The 24231-nt window shown below is 51.8% G+C and overlaps 2 protein-coding genes across 3 annotated transcripts; both read right to left on the reverse strand.

Moving 5' to 3' along the window:
* Window positions 1–936: 936 nt before the first annotated feature.
* RASAL3 (RAS protein activator like 3) lies at window positions 937–11954 on the reverse strand. Of its 2 annotated transcripts, XM_081288223.1 has the most exons (18): window positions 11884–11954; window positions 11425–11761; window positions 9538–9662; window positions 9323–9401; window positions 9156–9217; window positions 8701–8771; window positions 8044–8161; window positions 7851–7949; window positions 6868–7407; window positions 6366–6510; window positions 5973–6117; window positions 4836–5072; window positions 4546–4747; window positions 4339–4451; window positions 3099–3489; window positions 2667–2824; window positions 1877–1940; window positions 937–1772 (listed from the first exon to the last, which is right to left on the reverse strand). In XM_081288223.1, the coding sequence occupies exons 2-18, from the start codon at window positions 11738–11740 to the stop codon at window positions 1629–1631; spliced, it is 3009 nt and encodes a 1002-aa protein (XP_081144349.1). In that variant the 5' UTR covers window positions 11741–11761; window positions 11884–11954; the 3' UTR covers window positions 937–1628. The 2 variants fall into 2 exon arrangements, with proteins under 2 accessions (XP_081144349.1, XP_081144350.1); XM_081288224.1 differs by lacking the exons at window positions 937–1772; window positions 1877–1940; window positions 2667–2824; window positions 3099–3489; window positions 4339–4451 and having other exon boundaries at window positions 4663–4763.
* Window positions 11955–15184: 3230 nt separating this feature from the next.
* On the reverse strand, window positions 15185–21562 carry PGLYRP2 (peptidoglycan recognition protein 2; the record flags this gene model as incomplete). Its single annotated transcript, XM_081288244.1, has 5 exons — window positions 15185–15196; window positions 16778–17075; window positions 17660–17870; window positions 19228–20229; window positions 21472–21562. The coding sequence occupies 5 exons, from the start codon at window positions 21560–21562 to the stop codon at window positions 15185–15187; spliced, it is 1614 nt and encodes a 537-aa protein (XP_081144370.1).
* Between the last annotated feature and the right edge of the window lie 2669 nt (window positions 21563–24231).

Here is a 24231-nt window from a genome sequence, read left to right on the forward strand (position 1 = left end):
GGGCGGGGTGGGCGACCAGCGGGCGAGCAGCCATGTTGGGAGTGTCCAAGCCTGTCACCCTTAACGGGCCCGAGCGACCTGAGTGTCCAGGGAGAGGTTCTGTTGCCATGACAACCCCCTTGTCCTCGCCCCCAATGGCTCCCATCACCCCGCTGGTTCTTCCAAAGCTAGGTTTGCTAATAGCACCAGAGGAGTGGAAAGGGGGCAGAGAAGTTCCTCCATGGGTCATTCATAGGTCATTGAGAACTCCACCCAGTCCTTAGTTCCAGTCCCTTGTCCACTTCAGCTGTCTTCCAACCACAAACTCACTCCATCCTCTCCATTGTTCACACTGGACTTAAGCATCTCCATGCCCCTAGAGCTGCCCTAGATCCCCATTGCTAAGGCCCCCTAATTCGCTGTCCCTCCAGGACTAGCCTATTACAAGACTGCTATCTTCTCCCATCTACCATTGGTCTACCTTCCCATCCTTTCATCCACATGCCTAATCAGTCATCCACTCCTCTACCCATCCAATCAACTAATCACCTACTATCCACCCCTCCAACCACCTATTCATCTATCCAAACACACACTCATCTATTCACAACCCATCTACACGCCCGTCCCTCCACCACTTAAGAAAATATCTATTTATCTGGAAAACCAAGTAAGCACCCAATCATCCTAATTCACATCCTTCCACTCTGCCACCCATTCATTCATCATTTTCATGTTTGTTTATCTTCTCCACATGAGGACAAGGGTCCTGTATTCATTGTTTCCCCACAGCCCAGCTCAGTTTCAGAAGATCTTAACAAATGTACACACAATATATATAATCACTTAATTAATTCAAATATTTATTTCCTACTATGAGCCAGGTCTTTTCTAAGTAGACATATCCATCCTGGTTACCTGCCTACCTAACTAGTCATCTATAAGTCAAACATCCAACAAATACTAACCTATTCACCTGCCTAATGTTCCACCCTACCCCTCACCCATGATTTAAAGGCCTACTAATTTACTCACCATTCACCCACAGAACTTCACATTTTCTTACCCTTCCTTCATCTGCCTCTCAGACTACGCTCTCCATGCCATGAGGGAGCTGGTTTGGGATTTGGGGTTTAGGAAAATTCTCTTATCTGGAGCCTGAGGATTAGGTGAGGGTGGTATGGGATAAATGGGTTGTAGGACCCATGCTTCCTTGAGAAATAGGTACTGCCTATACCAATGATGAATACCTTTTTTTGAATACTTTTAGGGGTCTGCCACAGTGTAGGAGAATTTCAGATCCATTTTATAGATAATGAAATAAATGCTTCTAGAGTGATGGCCTAAGGTCACCTAGCTGGTGAGAATCTGCTTACATTTCCCTTCCATGAGACCTCAAATTTGGAGAGAATTTGGGAGAATTGAATGGGGGTGAGGGGCTACTCCGTGATTAGCAAACCTTAGGGACAAACAAACCACTGATTTTACTGAAATCAAGATTTTACTGGGCAACCTCATAGTGCCAGAGTGGTTGGTTGGCACCTACAGTGCCACTCCTCACTGTAGGTCACATAGGGCTAAAGACAGGGTCAGATACCCTCCTAAGTGGCTCTCCGCTCCCAGACCACATGGGATAGAGAATGGGCAGCTCAGGTGGTATCTCCATTGACGCAAGGTGCTTTGAGAGGCAGGGGCTGACTCCGTGACTCTGGTATCTTTGGAAGAAATTGTAGGTTCTGAACAGCATCCCTCAGCTGGGCCTGAGTATGCTCCATGTCAGTCAGGCGGCGCTCCTGGGGAGGCAGTGGAGGTGGGTTTGTAGCCAGAGACGGATTGATCTCCAGCTCTGGCTCCTTTCCAGCCCAGATCTTCCCCAGGGCTCCAGCAGGAGTCTTACCATATTTTTCAGCCTGTGACCCTCACTACTTGAAAGACCACCCTCTGGATTCGACTGCAATGCCCTGTAGGGGTCAGGGGCAAGGGGGAAAGATCAGAGGCTGAGAAGTCTCTTTCAGCTCCAGGTAGGACAGGAGACCCAGGGGGTGGGGCTTGAAGTGAAGGCAGGGTTTGTTTAGGCTGGAGGGCGGGGCCTAAATATGTCTGAAGAGAGGTCTGATCAGAGCTGGCATGGATAAGATGCGAAGACAGGTAATCAACGCCTGGAGGTGGAGACTGGCCCGTCCTGGGAGGGGTTGTGACAGGGTGGGAGAGCCACCAGGCTAAGTGATCCCTGTCCTGGCCCAACCTGATTAAGAGAGACTGATTGAGGGGGGCGACCTGGAGAAGAGGACTTGTTAGGGGACTGACCACGCTGCAGGGGGGGGGGGCGGGGCTGCCAGGGCCTGGACCTGTGGCTTGGGGACGTGTCCTTTCAAGGAGAGATTTGGGAGCACTGAATGAAAGCAGAGCCTGGTCATAGTGGCTCAGGCTTGTAATTCTAGCGACTCAGGAGGCTGAGGCGGGAGGATCACAAGTTCGAGGACATCCTGAGCAATTTAGTGAGGCCCTAAGCACCTTAGTAAGAACTTGTCTCAAAACAAAAAAATAAAAAGGGCTGCGGATGTGACTCAGTGGTTAGCCTCTGAGTTCAATCCCGGGTACCAGGGGGGGGAAAAATGCGGAGCTTGGTGAGATCTCATTGGTGCGGCCCGATTGGAGGTGGAACTAGTGGAGAGGGCGGGGCTCACCTAGGACTGAGCCTAGAGTCTAGGTCCTGCAGCTGACACCGCAGCTGCTCCTGCTGCTCCGTCAAAGCTCGGATGTGGGTACTTAGTGATTCCACGAGGCGGGACAATGCTTTCTGCTCCTCGCGAAGCGCGGCCACTTCGCACTGTAGCTCTGCCAACTGTGGGGAGACAGCAGCTGTTATCTGAAGCGTCATCTCGTTTCTTCCTTTCCCCAGAGATCCTGATCTGCTTCCCCACGTTTCTGCCATATAACGTTCCTGTTATACGGAGGGAGAAACTGAGGCTCAGAGAGGGTTAGTCTGGACCTGGAGTCACGAAGTGCCGCGAGCTTGGTATTTGAACTCAGTCTTGCCTGGCTTTCGGGCTTTCCTCCAGTCCGGTTCCTATCCACTCCCAGACCCCGCGCCCCCATGGACCTGGGCCAGACCTCACCTTGCCCACCGGGCGGTGCGAGCCCAGAGCCTGGTCTCGGTCCCGCGGCTGGTCCAGCTGGCGCTGCCAGGGCACCGATGGCTTCCGAGGCAGTGAGGCAGAGGCCCCGGTCCAGGGTCGGCCGCGGGGCGCGGGGCCGGCGTGCAGGGAGCCTTTGGGTCGGGGCCGGGGCCCGGCAGATGGTCGGCGGCGGGCAGGGCGCCCGGCGGGGACGCTCTGGGTGCGCTGCACTTGCCGGGGGCGCCGCGGGGGGCGCTCCTCGTCGGGTCGCGGCCGGGCCCAACTCCCTGCACCGTGAAAGCTGCGCAGAGACTGGCTCTTGGAGATGAGAGGGGTGTGCTTGGGGAGGTCCCGGGGGGCCAAGAAGCCGGGCTTCTCCCCTGCGGAGAAACTGGGGTGCCATCGAGAATCTCAGACCCTCCACTAGCCCCTGAAACGACCCCCGCCCATTGGCCAGAAATGACCCCATCCCTGTGAACTTGTCCCCAAAGATCATATTTTAACCTATGACCCTAATGAGACCCTATCCTTGATTTCTGACTACCATTCTGTCATTTCTACGACTCTTGACATAACCTTTCCTCTCTTTCTAGCCTCTCCCCTGACCTCTGACACTTGTAATCCTTGGTCTGATCCTTCCCATTACCTCTGATTACATTCTGATCCTGGGTTTGACCTCTGCTTACAAGGGCACCCTCTTCCTTACCAATGTGGCCCCATCTTCTCCCCAACAAATGTTACGTTGATCCTGTTGTTCCTGTTCATTGGTAGAATATGATCCCTGACCTTGATCCCAAATATGACCCTGTCCATAATGCCTGACCTCACCTGACCTAAGCCTGACCTCTGCTTACATTATGAATCTGCCCTGACACTTGATGACTATGTTCTAACATCTGATCTCAAACCAACCCCTGATTTTACCCCCTCCACAACATCTGATTGAAAAGTGACCTTAGATCTCTGATTGCAAAGTTACTCTCTCTCTGACATGAGGTGACCTCTCTCTGCCCTCCGACATGACTCTACCCCCACCTTATTTATATTCAATCTGACTCGGTGACTAGCTGCCCTCTACCATATTGAGCCCCCCACCTCTGGCCTCTGTCCATTCTGACACTGTCCCCACCATGGTCCTGCCCCACGATCCCTGTGATTTTCACCTGTGACCCCCCCCCCCCAGTGTGAGAGCCCTGCCTCTGCTCCCAACCATCATAACCCAGACCACACTTGAGATTACCTGGAATGGACCTGGGGTGATGGAAGACGCATTGGCACAGATACAGGGACAGGCTGGCCCTCCTCGATGGCCCTCAGGATAGTGGGCAGTGGTTCCAAGCTGTCACGGGTTGTCTGGTGAGGCATGCAAGGAGGATGCTAAGTGAGCTTCTGGAGCCAGAGTCTCCCAGGCTTTTTGCCTTCCCAGGGCTTTGTGCTCAGGTCACACCTGGTCAAGCTCAGCAAAGATGGTACAGAGCTGGGCATGCAGGACTGCCAACTGGAGAGCCAGGTCGCTACTGCCTTGGTAGCCACTGGGTGCAGCATTCACATCCACCATGGCCACCTGGTCCAAGAAGTGTTGCATAGCTGGCCCATGATCTTCCAGGAAGCTATTCATGAAGCCCATGTAGGCTTCCTTCTCACCAAACCTAAGTCAGAGCCAGGCTGGATGAGTCAGGTCAGGCATCTTGCCACCCTTGTGCCCCCAGCATGGCCTCCCAATCTCCCAGCACCTACGGGGCACGGTTGGCGAGGTTCTGGATAACTTTGGCGATCAATGTGAGGGTGCGAGCTGGACCAGGTGCTGGGTGCTCTGGTGCCAGGCCAAAGAGGCTGGGTGCCAGGAGAGCAGGGCATAGAAGCCTCAGGAAGAGGGAGGCACACACTAGTCGGGGGCCCAGTGCCTCGGAGCCACGTGCTTTGCATGCTTCTCTCCAGCTTGAGAAGACAGTGCCCAGCTCAGACGGGAACCAGCTGGGGCAGAAGAGATAGTAGTCAGAGGAGGCAGCTATGGGCATAAAGGTCCTGGATGGTTAAGGTTATAAGAGCAGGGGTCATACATCAAAGGAAGCATTGCATGGCTTGTCTATGATCCCCCAAGGAGCTACTCATGAAGCCATGTAGGCTTCCTTCTCACTGGGGTCCAGGTACCAGGATTGAGGATTTAATGATACTTGGGGTTATAAGTCCCCATAAGGTCAGTGCTTATAGTGTAGTTATTATGGCAACCTCTGGAATCAGTACTCTTGGATTTGGTATCCTGGATCACATAGGAACAAAGTTCATGTGCTTGAGATGTAGTTATAATTGGAGATGAGACTGAGATGTCAGAGTATATGATATGAAGTAGGACGGGATTAGGGTTACAGGGCCACTTAGAGTCAGATGCCATGGGATTTAAGCACCAAAGTTAAGCTAGAGTCAGAAGTAGTCACGGGACAGGAATCCCAGGTTTCCTGTGTTCAGTTTTATAGGATTTGGGATACAGGGTGACTTAAAGTTGGAGAGTCATGGGATTAGGGGTATGCATCATCTGGAACCAGAAGTCATAGGATTGAGGTTTCCTGTTAACTAGGGTCAAATGGCATGAAATTGGGGTATGGAATCTCCTCAAGGTTACCTGGGGTCAGGTGTCATGGAATTGAAGATATGGTTGACAGACAGCCAATAAAATTTCAGGACATCCTGTTAAACTTGACTTTCAAATAAATAACAAGTAATTTTTCTAGTGTAAGTATAACCCAAATATTGCATCAAATTTAACTTAGTGTCCTGTATTTCATCTGGCAGCCCTAACAGGAGGGTCTAGGTTATCACAGTGGCTGAGTGGTGGGGATGGGGGGTGGGCTCAGGTGCTAGGTCCTTGATTCTTACTCATAGGAGTGAATGATGGTTTCAAAGACCTCCTCACAGCTGCTTCGAAGTCTGGACTGGTGCTGGGGCAGCTCTGATGCTGGGCACTTGCTGGGGTCCACCTCACAGTCCTCAGTGGAGGCACAGAGATGCTGAACAACCTCCCCTGAAGACAGGAAGAGCCAGATAAAATCCAGGATCATTATGACCCAAACCCACTGCACCCAGCCTTCAACCCATCTCTAACTTACTCCAGAGCCATCTAACATCTTGAGCAGTTTCCATTTTCCCCCAGGATACTAGCACCCCCAAAGAACCACCAGAATCCAGGCTACCCAGGGCCTCCTACATCTCCTCGGGTCCCTTAGCCCACCCAACAAGCCTTTGACACCAGCTGCTCCCCTCCCAGCTCACCTAGGGTCTTCTGGAGGTAATCCTGGGCCACTAGCTTCATGTACTCATCAATGGCCTTGGTGGCTAATGTGTTTTCTCGGAACAGCAGTGCCTCACGGCCTCCACAGCGTGCCAGCTCGGCTGTGCCCAGGTCTGTTACCAACGCCTGGGTAAGGCAGAGGTCAGTCACGTTGTGCAGACTGAGCCGGGGTAATCTTGGCCCTAGACCCGATCTTCACACCATTCTTCATTCTTGCCCCTCCTTGTTGACTGCCCACTCCTCACTTTGGGGCTCATAGCTGAGACCAAAACCTCCATTCCTCAGGGCAAAAACAAGCCCTGTATTACGGAGGCTCTGCTCAGGCTCCGCCCCTCGCAGCTGAAGTTCAAGTCCTGCGCCTCACAGGTGATGCTCAGGCCCCGCCCGAGATTCTCTTCCCTTACTAGTACTGCTCAGGTTTCGCCTCCCCACTCCACTATCTGCCCCTAGGTTGTCCTGGTCCGCGCAGTCGTGGCGCCTCACCTGCGCCCGGCCGGTGGCCTGCAGCACGCGCACCATGGCGGCTGCCAGCTCCTCCTTGGCCTGCGCAGGCAGCTCGGACTCGAGCGCTCCGCAGAGGCGCGCGTAGTGGAAGGTGAGAAACTCCGCCAGCTCCTTGTAGCGCTCCGACGGCAGCACCCGTAGGCGTCTGGCCCGGATTCGCGCCCGCAGGGCCGCACCCGCTGGCTGCCCCAGCAGCGGGAACCAGCGCTCCAGGCCCGTCGCTGGCGCGCGGGGAGCGCTCAGCTCCTCCAGATTCAGCGTCACACGGCCCAAATCTGCTCCTGCTGAGCCTCCGCCGCGAAGCCTCAGTGACAGGCGACCGGCCGGTGGCAGCGCCTCGAAGTGGAAGCGCTCGGCCCAGAAGAGCTGGCCTGGGCCAGCCCGCGGTGCGGTGCGCGCCAGCAGCGCGCCATCTAGCCATAACTCGGCTCGCACGCCCGACGTCCCAGCCGCTCGGGGCAGCCCCTTCGCCTCGTGCACCCACACGCTCAGCCACGTCTCTTCCCGCTCCACGTTGTCCTGTGGGCAGAGTGTTTCGGAGGCCTCAGCGCTCCAAGTTGGATAAGCGGGAGAAGCGCAGAGCGTCCAACGCTGTGCGCCCTGCCCCAAGGAGATTGCTGGCCCTTGGGAAAAAGCGTGGGGCCTCGGGGGTCCAAGATAACTACACAGAAGTTTCTAGCTTTGGGAGGGGTTGTGGTTCCCGGAGAGATCGGGGCTCCATGATATAGAGGAGTAACGGGTAGGTAGGGTTTTGGACGCAGATCGTGCCAGGATGAAATAGAGGGGCTGTCTGATCTGTTGCTGGCTGGTGCCATCACAGATGGAAAGGTTGTGAAGGTGTGGGCGAGTGTGTTTCAGGGGAGAGAGTTTGGATTGAGCAACGTTTGGGTAGAATGGAAAGGGCGCGCCCGGGCCCCGTGGGCAGGGTCTCCATGTCCAGCTTTTCTCGGGCAATGAATGACCTGACTGGGCTGGAAGTGGCGACGAAGATCCTCAATCCAGCGATCTCTCTCAGCGCCCGAGCGACAGGAGAAGCAGCGGCTACCGCCCACCCACGTTACCTGTTGGAGCAGGGGATCCAAGGGTGTGGTTGAAGCCAGTGGTGGCGCCAAAAGGTCGGGGGTGGGACGCAGGGGGAGGATGGCTTGCACTAACCTGGAAACAGTAGGGCTCTCCCAGGAGGCTGGGGTGCAGTGGCCAGACCCGCACCTCCCGTTCGGCACCCAGGTCCAGTTCAGAGAGTGTGGCCAGTGATTCTTTAGAGCCCATAGTACTGGGGGATCAGGGGCAGAAACCCGTGAGCAAGCATCATTCCTCCCTTCCCTCCACACCCACCATAGCCTGAAGGGTAGAGGAAGGCCAGGAACTTGAACTTAAATTGGATCCTGTTCCTACTCTGTCTCACCGTGGCCTGCATGACCTCAGAAAGACCAACTCTTGTCACCCTCTTTCTGAACTCCACAGTTGGCCTTGTTTTTTGTCCCTTTCTGCCTCTTAGCCTTTGCACTTGCCGTTCCTTCTGCTTTTCCCAACCCTTGGCCTAACTTTCAACCAAGGTGTCAGCTAAAGTGTTCCTTCCCTGACCCTCACAGACCAGGGTCTTGACTTAGCTCCATTTTAGAGCTCACCCCAACCCTTCAACCAAAAGCAGGCTCTGTGTCAGGATATTTATGGCCCCAGCATCATGTGACCTGGGGCAGAACACAGAGGAAGGGATAGGAGGTGTTTAGGGAAGGTGGGATTGATAGGTGCTGGGGGACACATATTGAACCCCAGGCCCTCTGCCCACTCCAGCCCCTCAGAGACCCTTACCCATCCCTGGAGGTATTGGCTCCCAGCTCAGACCTGGCCTTTTTCTTCTCTTTCAGCCTCTTGAGCAACCCCTGGGAAGAGGTGGATATCAGCTGGGAAGAACTCTGTTCTTCCTTCTCAGCTCTTTCCCTCCCAGATGTCCTGGAGGATGTGCTGGTCTCAGTGGATTCACACCAAACCCAGGCTGTATTACCAGCAATAATAAAGACAACCGGCAGCTCGCATTTCTAAAGCATCCACCATCAGCTTTTCTGCATTCTCTATAGACTCCTTGTAAACAGACCCAAGAGGAAAATTCTCATTATCTCTATCTGATGGATAGGGGGACACAGAGACCCAGAGAGGATCAGCGACCTACACCAGATCAACCAGTAAAAGTGCCCCTTCAGCTCTGAGGGTTTCGGAGTCCTCGCTCACCCCTGCCCGCACTCCCCTCTTCCCACTGGCTGCCTCACCCGAACATTGTGGACCTGGTTGGAGCCAGCAGCCTCTGGCTCTGCCTTTCCAAAGGTCCGATCTGTGGGTAGTCAGAAGTGCAGTTTAGGGCTTGAATCATCTTAGTCTGCCCCACTTTGAGAGGCTCCCAAATACCCGAGCCTTCCCCGCCTCTCAAGAGACTTACCTGCATCCCTGAGGTTCCCCATGGCCACTTGCATGCTGCCTTCTGAGCTGGCACTTCCCACCCTTGGCCGGCGAGGACCCTGTTTTCCCACAAGAGCAGGCAGTGAGAAAGTGGAGGGAGATAGGCAGAGGAAGGGGCAGATGCCCTTCCCTCCCGTGCCAACCCTATTTTCCCTTTCCCTCCTTCCCTCCCTTTGCCCACGTGCCCCCTCTCACTTCCTCCTCGCCCCCGAGCAGCACCAGCCTTCCATCAAGCAGGGTGAAGCCCCCAATATCCCAGACAGGCACATCAGGGGTGGGGGCCTCGGGGATCTGTGGGACGTGAGGCTCCGGCTCTGGCTCTGGGAAGAGAAGGAGGTGCTAGATGACTTAGTCATTTCTTTTCCCTCCAGTCACGGTGTCCATGCACCCAGGCTCATCAGCGGTCCCCTCTTAGGTGCACTCTCTAATAATCATGTCAGGCATGCATCTACCACTCTTTTGTCCTTGTCCCCACCAAACACACAGCCCACCCGCTTGCCCAGGGCCACAGAGTTTGTGAGTGGCCGAGCCAGGCTACAAACACAGCATTATTTTCTTAACCAAGGTAGTGGGTAGGTTCAAGAGGCTAAAACACAGGGGTTGGGGTTGTAGCTCTGTGGTAGAGCCCTGGCCTAGCACATGTGAGGCACTGGGTTTGATCCTCAGCACCATATAAAAAATTTTTTTAAAAAAAGTTATAAAAAAAGGCTAAACAGGACAGAAGCCATGAGTCCGTATACAAATAAGTCTAAGGTGGAAAGATTCAAAGTTTGAGGAAGAACAGAAAAATGTCAGGGTAGGGGGAGGTCCCTTTCTTGGGGAAGGGGAGGTAGCAGTCAGTGGGTCACGAAGGCCTCCCAGAGAGAATAAGCTCACGGTAGGTCTTGAACATAAGGTTAAGTTTTGGTAAGCAGAGATGAGAGAGAATGTGGCAGGAACATCTTGAGCAAAGGCTGATGATGAGCACAGCCCAGAGACATAGAGGGGAGGGCTTGGAGGCAGGAGGAGAAAGCCCAGGAAGAGATGGGAGCCAGGTCTTGGGTGGAGGTTTCCCTGTTGGAGGAACTAGGGTTTTATTCTAAGGGTAGTAGAGACCCATGAGAGGTGTTTGAGCAGATTTGCTTGTTGGAGTGCTTTCTCTGGATCCTATGCAGTGAACAAGCCCTGACATCCTGGGAGATGCCTCTGCAAACTGGAAATGTGAATAGAGAGATTTAACTGAGCTCCCAGTAATAGAAGAGTGGAATCAGCCCTGTCAAATGACCGCCTGCTCCCTTGCTTTACCACTAGGGGCAACAAATGATAACTCCTACTTATTAATGGATCACTTACAATATGCTGGGCTGGGCTTGTGCCACATTCCTGAGCTCTAATCCTCATGATATCCATTACCTTCTAGATCCCTTGGCACGACACTTGGAACCATCTGTCATTTTTTTTGTTGACCTTTTTTTTTTTTTTTTAACTGTCTGTCGCCTCCACCCACCACCACCACCACACTGTAGGCTCCACAGGGCAGGGAATGTCATCTGCCTTGTTCACTTGTGCATCTTAGTGCCTCAACTGGGGACTGGCCCATGATCGATGCTCAACAAACCGCCTGTCTGAATGAATAAATGGAGGGATGAACACGAATGAATGAAACACTGTGACCTTCAAGGTGGAGATCATCATTTTTCCCGCTTAACTAATGGGGAAGTGGAGGCTCAAAGGAGACCAAGAGACACAGGTAAGACTCAAGGCTGGAGATCAGAAGGTAGAGGAGGTGGGTATCCAGGCAGAAGAGACAGAGCCTAGACTGTTGGGGCTGAGAGCCATTTGGCATCTGGACAGTACTCGTGTACTCTGCGCCCTCTCCTTTCCTCAGTCTGAAGCCCCTGACCATGGGTCCTTGGCAACTCTACGTCACCCCTCTTTAGGTGAAAAGAGGGAAGAGGGCTGCTGGCCCCAGTCACTTCCTGCTGGGCTTCTGCACTCCCCACAACTTCCTGTGTCTAGAGGGCTGATGCTCTGGTGGCAGACAAAACCCAAGCATCCGGCCACCCAGCCCTGCCCAAGTTCAGGGTGGGGGGAAGCATGTACCTGGGGCTTCTGGCTCCAGCTCTGGCTCCTGCGGTGGGTTCTTATGTCTTCCCCAGAGGGTCTTGGATAGCCTGAGGCGACTGGTCCGTGACTCCTTGGGGGGTGCAGAGAGGACCCGACGGAACAGCAAGCGGGGGGCTGGCTGGCTGCTAATCATGGGCTCCTGGTGGCTCAGTGCTCTTCCCCAACCAACGAAGCGGCCCCAGCGGAACCCACCAGTTCCCTTCTCCCCTCCACCTCCTGTGTGCCAGCGGTAGGATGTCGGCAGAGGTGGGGTAGCGGGCTGGGTTTGGGAGCTCTGTCTCCGTGACTCCATGGTGGAGGCTCTCCTGCAGGACTAGAGAGAGACAGTGCTGCCCAGTGTCTGCCCACATACTTTCCGCATCTTGACTGCCCCTCGGTTCTCAGCTCTACCTCCAGATAACCCACTTGGGGGGCCACATGTATTATCCCTCTTACCTTGATTTCCTGGCCAGCCCCAGAATCAGCAGCTTTCTGCACCCTGCCTGGCTTCCTCCCGCTGAACCCAGGTCCACGTGACCCTGTCTGTCCCACCCCACACCACAGCCAGGCTGGGAGGGCACAGAAGGGGCAGGATGCAGGGGCGGGGATGGAGGGTAGGTGGCAGAGGGAAGGCAGCAGAGTACATTTCTGGCAAGAAGGTCCCAGAATCCCTCACTGACCGGAAGGCAACACATGCTCCTCTCCCTGAAACTCAGTTGGCTTCTCTGCAAAATGGGCACATGCTGAATAAATGTTGGTAAGGATATGGAGCACTGAGAGTTCTCATCTGATGCTAGCCAGTGTAGATTGATTCACTCATACTGGAAAAATGTTTGGCATGATCTCCTTATAGAAATGGGAAAAAGTTCTCTCTCTCTCTCTCTCTTTTCCCTTTGGCATGATACTTGGCAAGCCATCTGTGACTGAGCTATACTTCTAGCTCCTCCCACCTTTTAAAATTTTAATTTGAGACAGGGTTCTGCTAAGTTGCCTGGGCTGGCCCCAAACTTTTCCATTTTCTTGCCTCAACCTCCAGAGTAACTCTGATTACAGATGTGCACCACCATGACATCTTTTGTTGTTGTTGCTGTTCCTTAAATGGAAGTGAAATTCATGTGACACACGTTTAACATGTTCTAGTTTTTGAGCTCAGTGCTGGTTACTTGGGTGTGTTCTGTTGTGAAAATTCGTCAAGTTACATGGTTTGGTGCACTGTCCTGTATCTTACGCTTCAATAAATGTTTACTTGAAAATGGGGGCAGAAAAAAAGCTGTTACGATAAATGAGTGAGTCAGCATCACTATGGCCCAGAAGCTGGACAGGGGTGGGTTTGAGTGCCAGCTGGTCCCTCTCTCGCTATGTAACCTCAGACCACTTCCTTTGTCTGAGCCTCGGTTTCCTTATTTGTACAAGATTATAATATCAGTTTCAAAAGGTTCATCATGGGAGCCTTTGTTTATTTGACAAATGTTTCCTGAGTGTCTGCTGTGTGCTAGGTACTGAAGAAGCCACAGGGAACTACATGAACTTGGTTCCTACTCTCCTGGAGCTCCCAGTACATTGGGGGATACAGATAATGAATGCAAATAGGGGATGTTTCTCACTGGTGAGGTGGACTTGGAGGGAAATAAGGCTGAGCAGCAGTGACGCTCTTTGGGCTGGAAAAATCCAGGAGGACTTCTCTGATCTTTGCGATATCTTTGCAACCTGAAGCAGAAAAGAAATTAGAAGATCATACCAAGGAGAAGCAACAGTTTGTGCAAAGGCAAAGATAACAAGAATCCATGGAGTGGCAGGTGGGCATAGTAGTGCATGCCTGTAGTCCTAGCAACTCTGGGGGTTGAGGTGGAGGGTCTCAACATCGGAGGCCAGTGTAGGCAAATTAGCAAGATCCTATCTCAAAGTAAAAAGGGCTGGGAATGCAGCTCAGTGGTAGAGCATGTGTTTAGCATGTGTGAGGTCTTGGGTTCAATGTCCAGTATTGAAGAAAGAGGGGAAAAAAAAGAATCCATGGAGCAGGAAAGACAGGACTGACTCCATGGGTATATGGTCCTGGACGGTCGCAAAGGACCCCAGACACAGAAAGGTCCCATGCTTAGTTTAACACTTTGCTGTCATCATCTTGAAATGCTTACTTTGAACAAGAGATCTTATATTTTTATTTCACAATGGGCCTTGAAAACTCTGTAGCCCTCTGTGAACAGGACGGTCTTTTTTTTTCTTTTTTGTAAAATTATTTTTAATTAATTAATTAACTTTTAGATTTTGGAACTGGAGTTCACCACTGAGCTACATTAAAACTTTTAAAAATATTATATTTATTTATTTTGGGGTACTGGGGCTTGAACTCAGGGACACTCAACCCCTGAGCCACCTCCCAGCCTTATTTTGTATTTTATTTAGAGACAGTGTCTCACTGAGTTGCTTTTGCTGAGGCTGGTTTTGAACTTGTGATCCTCCTATCTCAGGCTCCCGAGCCTCTGGGATTGTAGGCATGTGTCACCACACCTGGCTAAAATATTTTTTATTTGAGACGGCGTCTTGCTAAATTGTTGAGATTGACATTTGTGATCCTCCTGCCTCAGTTTCCTGAATCATGAGTATTACAGGCATGCACCACTATACCTGGCAATTATTTTTATTTTTAAATTTTATTTATTTATTTTGTGGTGCTGGGAATCAAACCCAGGGCCTCATGCATGCTAAGCAACTGCTCTAACACTGAGATACACTCCTGGTCCTATCTTTATTTTTAACTGATAAATTGTAATTGTACCCATTTGTGAAGTACAATGTGATGTTTTGGTATATGTGCCACGTGGAGTGATTAAATCAAGGTGGGGGGGCTTTAGTGAGAGCCAAAGACCCTTCTTCTGGAGCTGGATGTATTTATGCATGTGTACATACACCTCAGATATGTCCACCTTAGACATGTTATTCAGACCACACTCCCACCACTCACTGTACACGTCAAGACTGTGTCCCACCACATCATCTGGGCCTTTACTCTTCCACTGCACACCAGCCCCACTCCCAGCTCCCAATACCCTGCATTTTTTTTGCTGGAGGATTTTCTCTAGCAAACTGAGTCTAATTCGCCCAGGGGACAAGCATTCCAAAAGTGCCATCAAATTAATACTTCCCCAAGTGTGGTTCTTTGTCAATGACCCTCACACATATAACTCTGAGATATGTGTCCTCCACTGTCCCCCAGTGGGCTTAAACCTTGGTTTCTCACAGTGGAAACTTGCTAGAAAACACATCTCTTCCTGGTTACTTCTCCTTCCCTGCTTTGCTTTCTCATTCTGCAACTGATATGTCCTGAGATAACCCCCCAATCAACCATTTGTACTAGATTTCTTTCCTTCCTTCCTTCCTTCCTTCCTTCCTTCCTTCCTTCCTTCCTTCCTTCCTTCCTTCTTTCTTTCTTTCTTTCTTTCTTTCTTTCTTTCTTTCTTTCTTTCTTTCTTTCTTTCTTTCTTCTCCTTCTTTTTCGTAGTGCTGGGATCAAACCAGGGCCACCAACATGCTAGGCAAGCGCTGTACCACTGAACTATATCCCCAGCCCCTTGTATCAACACTCTTGTCTTAGGGTCTGCTTCTGGGCAAAGTCAAACCAGGATGATGCATGCAAACACAGACAATGTGTGAACAAGAGCTTTCTTTCCATGGTGTCTTTATTGGAGATCTGTAGTGGCTGGCAGGATCATTAGAGGTGGCTCCCTCTTGGATCTCTGGAAGGCCCTCCTGGTAGTTCTTAATTTTCAGTCTAGAAAAGACAAGGGAGTATGATTCTTGGGGCTGTTTGTAGCTGGGTCTGCTCTCCCCTTGGGATCTAGGACATGGGAGAGGATCAGGGTTCAAAGTGAGGGAGTGAATATAAAACTGATTGCAGGCCAGGATGGAAAGATCAACAGCTTAATGAAATAGAGTGGCAGTTATACAAGTAGCATGATTGTCCAGATGTGTGTTGTTGTTTTTTTGTTTGTTTGTTTTGTGGTAAAGGATTGAACTTAGGGCCTTGAGCATGCCAGGCAAACATTCTACAACGTGCTATATCCCCAGTCCTTTTCATTTTTATTTTGAGATAGTCTGGCTAAATTGCTGAGGTTGGGGCTGGGGATGTGGCTCAAGCGGTAGCGCGCTCGCCTGGCATGCGTGCAGCCTGGGTTCGATCCTCAGCACCACATACCAACAAAGATGTTGTGTCCGCCAAGAACTAAAAAATAAATATTAAAAATTCTCTCTCTCTCTCTCTCTCTCTCTCTCTCTCTCTCTCCTCTCTCACTCTCTCTTTAAAAAATAAAAATAAAAAAAATAAATTGCTGAGGTTGGCCTTGAATCTTGGATCCTCCTGCCTTAGCCTCCCCAGTAATTGGTATTACAGGTATGCACCACTACACCTGGCTAGTGATTAAGTGTTTTAGGGATTGAGGTCAGGGACTGGGATGAAGTCTTCAGGCAATCTAGGCTGGATTGCTCCAGTTCTCACCAGATTTCAGGGGCTGAACAAGCTTTCCAAGGGCTCAGATTATCTGGGAAACAGACAACTGGAGACTGGACAGAGGTTATGCAGGCAAAGGAGTTTTGGGTAGAAAGCCAGAAGCTAGGTTAGTGTCTGTGGACAGAAGGCCTTTGGATGAGGAGGAGGCAGTAGTAAGCCCAAGGTTGGGTATGCTGGGATGAATGTTTTTTTTGTTGTTGTTGTTATTGTTTTTTTGTTTTTGTTTTTGTTTTTTTTTTTTTGGTGTGGTGAGGGGCAGAGAGGGAGACTGGGGATTGAACTAAGGGGCACTGGACCACTGAGCCACATCCCCAGCCCTATTTTGTTTTTTATTTAGAGACAGGGTGTCACTGAGTTGCTTAGCAACTCGCTTTTGCTGAGGCTGGCTTTGAATTTGCCATCCTCCTGCCTCAGCCTCCTGAGCCCCTGGGATTACAGGCCTGAGCCATAGTGTCTGCTTGCTGGGATGAGTTTGTGCAGGCAGACGGGTTATGACTTGGATTTAGGTCATAAATACTGAGCTACGGCTGCGAGGGCAGAGGGACGCTGGCAGGGGTCAGGGCCCAGGCAATGGTGGGAGGGCAGAGATATTGGGGCCTAGGCAAAGAACAAAGCGGCTGGCTCAGGGGTTGGGCTGAGGTTGTACAGGTAGAAGTTCCAGGACAGGGGATGTTGCCAGCAGGGACTGAAGACTGGGCTTTGCTTGCCAGAATAGATGAGTTGCAAATAAGATCAGAGCCTGGTTCGGTCTGTAGAGGCAGGGGATGACAGACAGGGGTCAGAGGCCACTGAGCTGTGCACACAGAAGGGCGTCCATCTGCAGGAGTGCAGGCGGCGAAGACTTACCTCGGTGAAGTGCGGCCAGGTGCGCAGCAGACCAAAGAGCGCATCACCCGGGCAGTCAGTGGCCACCAGCTGGCGGTGGCCGAGCAGCTTGTAGTCTGGTCGCAGGAGTCCAGCTCGCGACGCGCAACTTGGCAGCACTTCGCGCACCATGCGTAGCGCGGCCTCGGTGGGCAGTGTCGCCGTGTAGTTGCCCACAAAGGCCACGCCGAAACCACGGGAGTTGTGGCCGAGCGTGTGCGCGCCCACCCAGTGCCAGCCGCGGCCCTCGTACACGTAGCCGTCGGAGCCCACCACAAAACTTCAGAGGGGAAGGAAGGGGAAGGAGGCATCATGTGGCGTGAGCCAGGCTCTGCCCCTCATCTGGACCCTCCCCCAGATTCTGCCCCAGGGACAGCGGCCATCTGACCGCAAGACCTGCGCAGACACACTGCAGCGGATCTATACGGCTCAGTGCCACTCCCACACCAAGGGCCACCTGGGAAACTGACTTGCTCTCTGGATCCCCCTCTCAGCCCTGGCCGCGCTTCTCCACTCTCTTCCCCTAGCCTCAAGTCCAGCTCTTGACCCATTCGCAGCTTTATTCTGGCTCGGCCTTCACTGCTCCATCCCAGACCCAGACACTACCATGGGGCCCATCCTTCGCCCAGGTTCTGCTTCCTGGCCTAGTTCTTTCCCCTCATCCAGGCAGCCCACTGTTCAGGTGTTTCGGACCTCTGTTAAGGCCCGGTCCTTAGTCTAGACCACGCCCCCATCTGGCTTGCCTCCACCCACCACAAACTCCTCCTCCACCCTGTCAGGCTCCGCCCACTCACTCTATCCTGGAACTACAGCTCCACCCCTGGTCTGGCGGGGAGGGAGGAGCCTGGGGAAGGGTCAGCTCACCTGTAACCGATGTCATCCCAGCCTCGCGTGTCCTGGTGGAAACGCTGCATGGAGAGCATGTTGGCTGAGCATCCAGTGAAGGTGGTGCAGGGTAGCGCTGGCACGTACGTGTGATGCACGTATAAGAACCCGAGCGGCAGCTGCAATGGCTTCGGGCGGCCCCGGTAAGGTGCCGCTTCCCAGCGACATCGGGGATGGATGGCTGGGCATCCTGTGGGCAAAGGAGTCCAACGTGGTGTCAGCAAGCGTTTCCTGCCTGCCGCCTACAGCCTCGTTAAAGTGCACATATGGACCAGTCCTCCAGGATCTTCCCAGATACAGTAAGAGTCATTGGGATCTGTTTTAAATCTAACAGCATTCCAGTCTTGTAGGGATACCCACTGTTTCCCATCAACTTCAGAATAAAGCTCAAGAATTTTAGCTCAGACCTCAAGGTCAGATGCTTTCTCCAGATGGCCTTGCCCTGAACCCTAGGGAGGGTTAGCCACGCTGACGGGGATTGGGGGGAAATCTCAACCCATTTACTGAGCTCCTACTGTGTGCTACTTTCTTTTCCTTCCTTCCTTCCTTCCTTCCTTCCTTCCTTCCTTCCTTCCTTCCTTCCTTCCTTCCTTCCTTCCTTCCTTCCTTCCTTCCTTTTTTTTTTTCAGTACCAGGGATTGAAACCAGGGGCCCTTAATCACTGAGCCACATTCTCAGCCCCAATTTTTTTTTTTTTTTAATGTTTGGAGACAGGGTCTCCATAAGTTGCTCAGGGCCTAAGTTGCTGAGGCTGGCTTTGAACTCAAAAATCCTCCTGCCTCAGTCTCCTAAGACACTGGGATAACAGGAGTGCTTCACCATGCCCGGCATGTGCTACTTCTTAACCAACCAGCAAATCCAAGAGGTTGAAATGGCTTATCAGACTTTATTTAAGAATATAGGTCCAGAGAAGTGAAGTATCTCACCTAAAGGTGCACAGGAGAAACTGGGTGAAATCCCATTTGAATTTCTATGCATTTGCCGAACCCATTTCCTGGAATGCCCTTACTACTGTTTGAATCTGGAATGTCCCCAGAGGCCCATTTAGAGGCCTATTTAGAGGTGGGGCCTAATGGGATTAAGTTAAGTGATTGGGGGCCTGCTCTCCAAGGGGATAATGAGAACCTTGTCCCTAGTCTCTCTTTGCTTTTAGCTGCCATGAGGAGAGAAGCTTCCTCTGTCACTTGACATTCTACCATAATGAACTGCTTTGCTACAGGCCAGAAACAATGGGTTAACCCACCATGCATTGAAACCTCCAAAACTGTGAGCCAAAATAAACCATTCTTCTTTTAAGTTTCTTTATCTCAAGGGTTTGTTTTTTCAGTAGCAGAAAGTATCAGAGTCCTCTTCCTTTTTAAAAAAAATCAGATGAACTCCTATTCATCTTTTGAAGCCCAGCTTTACCATTTCCTCACCAGTCCTGGCCCCCAACCCAGAGCCCTTATCATTGCCTCTAGACTCCCTTAGCCCCAGATCCCCCTGACCATGGGGCTGGGAGTGTCTGTATCTGTGAGGAGGGTCCCTAGGGTAGGGGAACTTCTCACCCAAGAAGGCCTCGGTGAACTCCTTGGCAGCATAGGTGGCCACCTGGGCCAGCTGTTCTTGGCTCACGTTTTGCAGCTGGGTGTGTGCCGGCTTCAGTCTCTGTAGCAGGACAAGGGTCCCCCACACCTGCTGGGCCAAGGTGGAGACTGAAGTGAGAGCAGCCCCATTCTGCCGTCGGAAGTTGCTGCGGAAGCCTGGGTCTCCAGCCACCCCTGCTCCATAGTATTGGCTCAGCAGGTGACTGAGGGGTGGCCAAGGCTCAGGGATTCGGCTCAGGTAGTCCCCAAGGAGGGCCCCATCCAGTGCCCCATTGAGAAAGGCCATGGTGAGCATTGATGCCTTGGGGTCCAGCAGCGTGAAGATCTGGGGGTCAGAGAGCTGGTCCCAACAGCCCTCTGTCCCCAGGCCTGGATGGCTCTGGGTCTGGGGAGGCTGGAGGAAAGTCAGGCCTAGATCTGCTGCGAGGGTGACTGCCAGGAGTCTGTCCACAGTGGTGGGGGACTTGGCTTTGTCATTTGGTAAGGTGGCTTCAGTATCTGAAGAGGCAGCTCCAGCATCTGCAGAGGTTCCCTCTGGAGAAACATCCCTGTGTCCTGGAGGGGTGGCTTCAGCATCCCAAGGGGTGGCTGGGCTGTCCAAGGGCAAGTTGACAATCCTGTGCCCCTGCAGTCCAGCTTCCAGCCCCACCAGCAAAGGCTTCACAGCCACGGTGGAACCATCAGGGGCCAGCACCACCCCGTGTTCCTGCCCTCCCCGTATCTCGTGTTGGGCCACCATCTTCATCAGGCCTTGAAGCTCCGGACTCAGTGGGTGGGCATCCAGTTCAGCAGCTTTGTGACTTGGTGTCTCAAGCAGGAAGTGGTGAAGGGGATTGGAGGTGCCAGAGTCCTGGGCTGACAGCAGCCGTGCAGAGGCAGTTAGATTGACTTCCGTCACTGGCACCTTCTGCTCCAGCTCAGCCAGGACCTGGATGACAGAATCCATGACCAGGGGCAGGGAGGCTGTGGCAGGAGAGAGTGCATCAGCTCAGCCATCCAGCCTCACCTGTCCCTGAGGGTCCCCCTGCTGTTCCATGTCTTCCCAATGCCCATGCTAGTGCTCCATCTGATGATAACAGTGTGGCTCCCAGCCCTGTTTCTATGTAGAAGAGGAAACTGAGGCACAGAGACTTTTTGCGCGCTGGTTGAGGGGCTCAGACTCTGAGCATGGTTGAGCTATGGCAAAATTATGAGCCAGAGAGAGATACGGCCCGGCTAGCGTCCTAAGATTATTCCTTTGGCTTCCATGTGACAATTGATTCTTAGGATGCTAGAATACAGAAAGGGGAGAGTGCAGAGGTGAGTATTGAAGGTGGTTGATGGCAGGGTGGTGGCAGGGCGATATACAGGACCCAGGAGTGTCCCCATATATCTAGAGGGAAAGATGGACAGTTTCGGGTAACAGATTGAAGTTAGGGAATTTTTAAGGGAAAGGTATCTTCCAAGATTCCCAAGGGAGGAACAGGTGGATATGTGCCTTTTTTGGGGGGTGGGTAAACTTAGAAACTAGAAGTGCTAGGTGACCTGACCCAGAGCTGGGTTAGGAGTGGGTTGTTGGGTAATTGACAGTGTTTATTAAACATTTACCAGAACCATGCTAGGTGACTTATATAACTCACTTAATCTTCACAAGGCTATGAGATAGGTCTTATTAGCTCCCTTTTACAGATGAGGTGCCTGAAGTGTAGAGAAGGTAAGTTAACTACCTAAGGTCACAGAGCTAGGAAGTGGCAGAGGCAGGATTTGAATCCAGCAAGTTCACCCCATACCCAGCGCCTGTGCATGCTAGGAAAGCACTCAAATACTGAGCTCTACCCCAGCTCCAAACCCAGAATTTTAATCCCCATGCTCTGCTGTCTAGAATCCTGGATTTTGTCCAGATAGTCCATTCTGTAATTCCTCTGTTATTTTGTTCTAGGTTTGATGCCTTGGGGACCAGCAGCATGACCCCAAATCCTAGTTTTATGACTCTCTCCTCCAGGAAGCTTTTCCTAGTTTTTACTTCCCAGTTCCCAGGCCTTTCTCCCTATCCCTATCTTGACTTGTGGGTTGGGAACATCTAAGTTGCCAGATTGAAGGATCCTTGAGATCCAGAGCTTCCTGTGCTCTTGGGCTTCACCCCATGCAGGCGCCGATACAGAAAGGGCTACCCTATACTTCTTCAGAGCTGAGAGTCCTGGCCGGGGGTCTGTGCTTCTGACTTACCTGTTCCTGGATTAGACCACACCAGAAATGCAAGCAGGATCCAGAGGACACCCTGGGCTGTCATCTTGGGGCTCCAGCTTCCAGGGGACATACCCAGTTGACCTTAGCAAAGGACTCAGCAGTGCTGGAAGGTGATAGGCATGGACAACCAAGCAGAGCCTTTGGCCTCTGTCAAAGTCCAGTGGTGAATGACACGGCTGCCCCCTTGCAGAGCTGGAGCGTGGGAGACGGTGGGGACACGGGAGCAGAGTGTTCTGGATCAAAGTCATCTTGGCCCCAAGGGCTCTTCCTGTCCTGTCCCTCCCAAGCTGATATTAAGGGTCAGTAAGCCAGGCCTCTACCAAGAGGGGCCTGAAGACCAGGTAGTTCTGACTCCTGCAAACTCTGCCCAATGTTGAGAGAGATCGGTGGAGGCCAATCCAGCAAGCCCTGCCCACTCCCAGCAGTGACAGCTCTGTAGCTGCTGCCGGCCACAGAGGGACTCTCCGTTGCCTGCTAAAACAGGCTGTGCTGGGAGAGAGGGTTTTTCTAACTAGGTTTTTGTCACTGTGACAAAATACTGAGATCATCAACTAATGGGGAATAAAGGTTTATTTTGGATCTCTGTTTTGGAGGGTGTAGTCCCTGATCAGTTGTCCAGAGCAGTGAGGACTGCTGTGGGGCCTGTGGCCAGGCAGCCCATCATGGAAGGAGCACTTGGCAGAGGGAGTTGCCCACCTCGTGGCAGCTTGGAAGCAAAAAGAGAGACAGAAGGTGCCAGGGACCCCGTATTCCACAGGGTACGCTCTATGACCTGATCTCCTCTCACTAGGTTCCCCCTCTGAGAGGTCCCACCGTTTCCCAGTAGTGCCACAGGCTGGGAACCAAGGCTTCTATACATGGGTTTTGGGGGAATGCTTTAGATACAAACTAGAGCAAGCACCGAGAAGCCCAGGCTGGCCTTGACCCCCTGCTCCAAGTCTGGGCCCAGGCAAAGGATGAGTGCAGGAACTGAGAATTGTTTTACCCCGAGGCTTGCTCCAAGTCCCTGGGGATCATGGTGATGTTAACTCTTACCCAATTCAGCCCCTGATCCCAAGACACCCGATGTAGCTGAGAGCTGGTTTTGTCCGAGGAGCTAGTTTATGGGTTTACCTGGATTGACAGTGCAGGGTCCTTCTTCTTCCCTAGGTGCTCATGGCTGTGTCCTAACAAATCAGCTCATCTCCCATTTATTCTGCCCTTACTTGGGGCGGGCTTGATGAGGTTGAACTGCTGCATACGTAATTAAATTGCTTCCCACCCCAAAACCTGCCCTAGGAGTTTCTAGGAATCCCACGGGGCTGGGGATTTAGCATGAGGCAGGCCCTGGGCGGGCCTGGAAAAGCCCAGACTGAACCAGGCCTGGAATTCCCCAGGGAGTCACCCCTGGGATCTGCAGTTATCAGTTAACCTCTTCCTGGGGACGCAGCATCACTCAGCACTAAGCTGGGCAGACAGTGGGGAGGCTAAGGGATTGAGTGAAGGGCGTCCACTCCCCAGGGAAGCAATATCCTCCTTCAAGCCTCATGTTTCAAGGATTTGGAGGATGGGAGAACTCTGCCTGGTACAGCCAAATGAAGATGTGGGCTGCAAATCACCCTGGGACAGTACTAGGGTAAGACATCTTCCTTGGGTGCAGTTGAAAACCTCAGTCATCAAGATGAATTAATTTTTAAGATGATTTTCTCCATTACTAAGAATTGAATCCAGGGATACTTTACCACTGAGTTACACCCCAAACACTTTTTATTTTTTATTTTGAGAGAGGGTCCCTCTCATTGCCCAGACTGGCCTTGAACTAGCCATCCATTTGCCTCAGCCTCTGGAGCCGCTGGGTGTACAGGCCTGTGCCTCTGTGCTCAGAAAGACTAATCATTTTTCAAAGAGAAGTTTTAGGTTCATAGCAAAATGGTGCATAAGGCACAGAGATTTCCCCTAACTCCCTCCCACACATGCACAACCTCCCCCACTGTCAACATCTCCCACCAAAGTGGGACATCTGCTACAGTCGGTGACTTACATGACACTTGCCATCACCCAAAATCCATAGTCTACATCAGGGTTTGCTCTTGGTGTTGTGACTTCTATGAAATTGGACAAGCACTAATGACACATATCCACCATCATAATGTCATACCGAGTGCTTCACTGACCTAAAAATCTCTAGTACTCCATTTAATTATTTTCTTTTCCCCATGCTTTTTTGGACTGGGGATGTGGCTCAGTGATTATGCATCTCTGGGTTCAATCCCTGGTACCAAAACAAGCAAACAAATAAACAACCCCACAAAAATACCTAACCCCCAATTTTGCCTTTTCCAGAACATCACACAGTTGGAATCATCCAGTACGTAGCCGTTTCAGACAGGCTTCTTTAAACCGAGTCATTTGCATTTAAGGTTCATGCTTGTCTTTCCGTGACTCTACAGCTCACTTTATTTTCTTTCCCTTTTTTAAGTGCTGAATAATATTCCATCATTTGGATGTACCACTGTTTGTTCACTTACCGAAGGGTTTTTTGGTTGCTTTCAAGCACTGGCAATAATGAACGAGGTTGCTATAAACATTGGTGTGCACAAAGTGTACACAAATTGTACTTAAATTTTTAACACCTCGGAGTGGGACAGGGAGTGATTACTGGATTGTATAAGAGGATGTTTACTTCTGCAAGAAACTGCCAAGGTATCTTCCAAAGAAATTTCCAGGGGCTGGGGATGTGGCTCAAGCGGTAGCGCGCTC

The sequence above is a fragment of the Spermophilus citellus genome (genome assembly GCF_964194105.1).
Source record: "Spermophilus citellus genome assembly, chromosome: 3".
NCBI lineage: Eukaryota > Metazoa > Chordata > Mammalia > Rodentia > Sciuridae > Spermophilus > Spermophilus citellus.

Bases quoted from the DNA above. Each gene is read 5' to 3' on its own strand.
- RASAL3 (XM_081288223.1), bottom strand. From the start codon at position 11,740: ATGGAGTCACGGAGACAGAGCTCCCAAACCCAGCCCGCTACCCCACCT. The intron at 6,118-6,365 runs GTGAGCTGGGAG...TCCTGTCTTCAG, and splicing joins TTACCTCCAGAAGACCCTAG to GGGAGGTTGTTCAGCATCTC. The intron at 4,748-4,835 runs GTAGGTGCTGGG...GCTCTGACTTAG, and splicing joins AACCTCGCCAACCGTGCCCC to GTTTGGTGAGAAGGAAGCCT.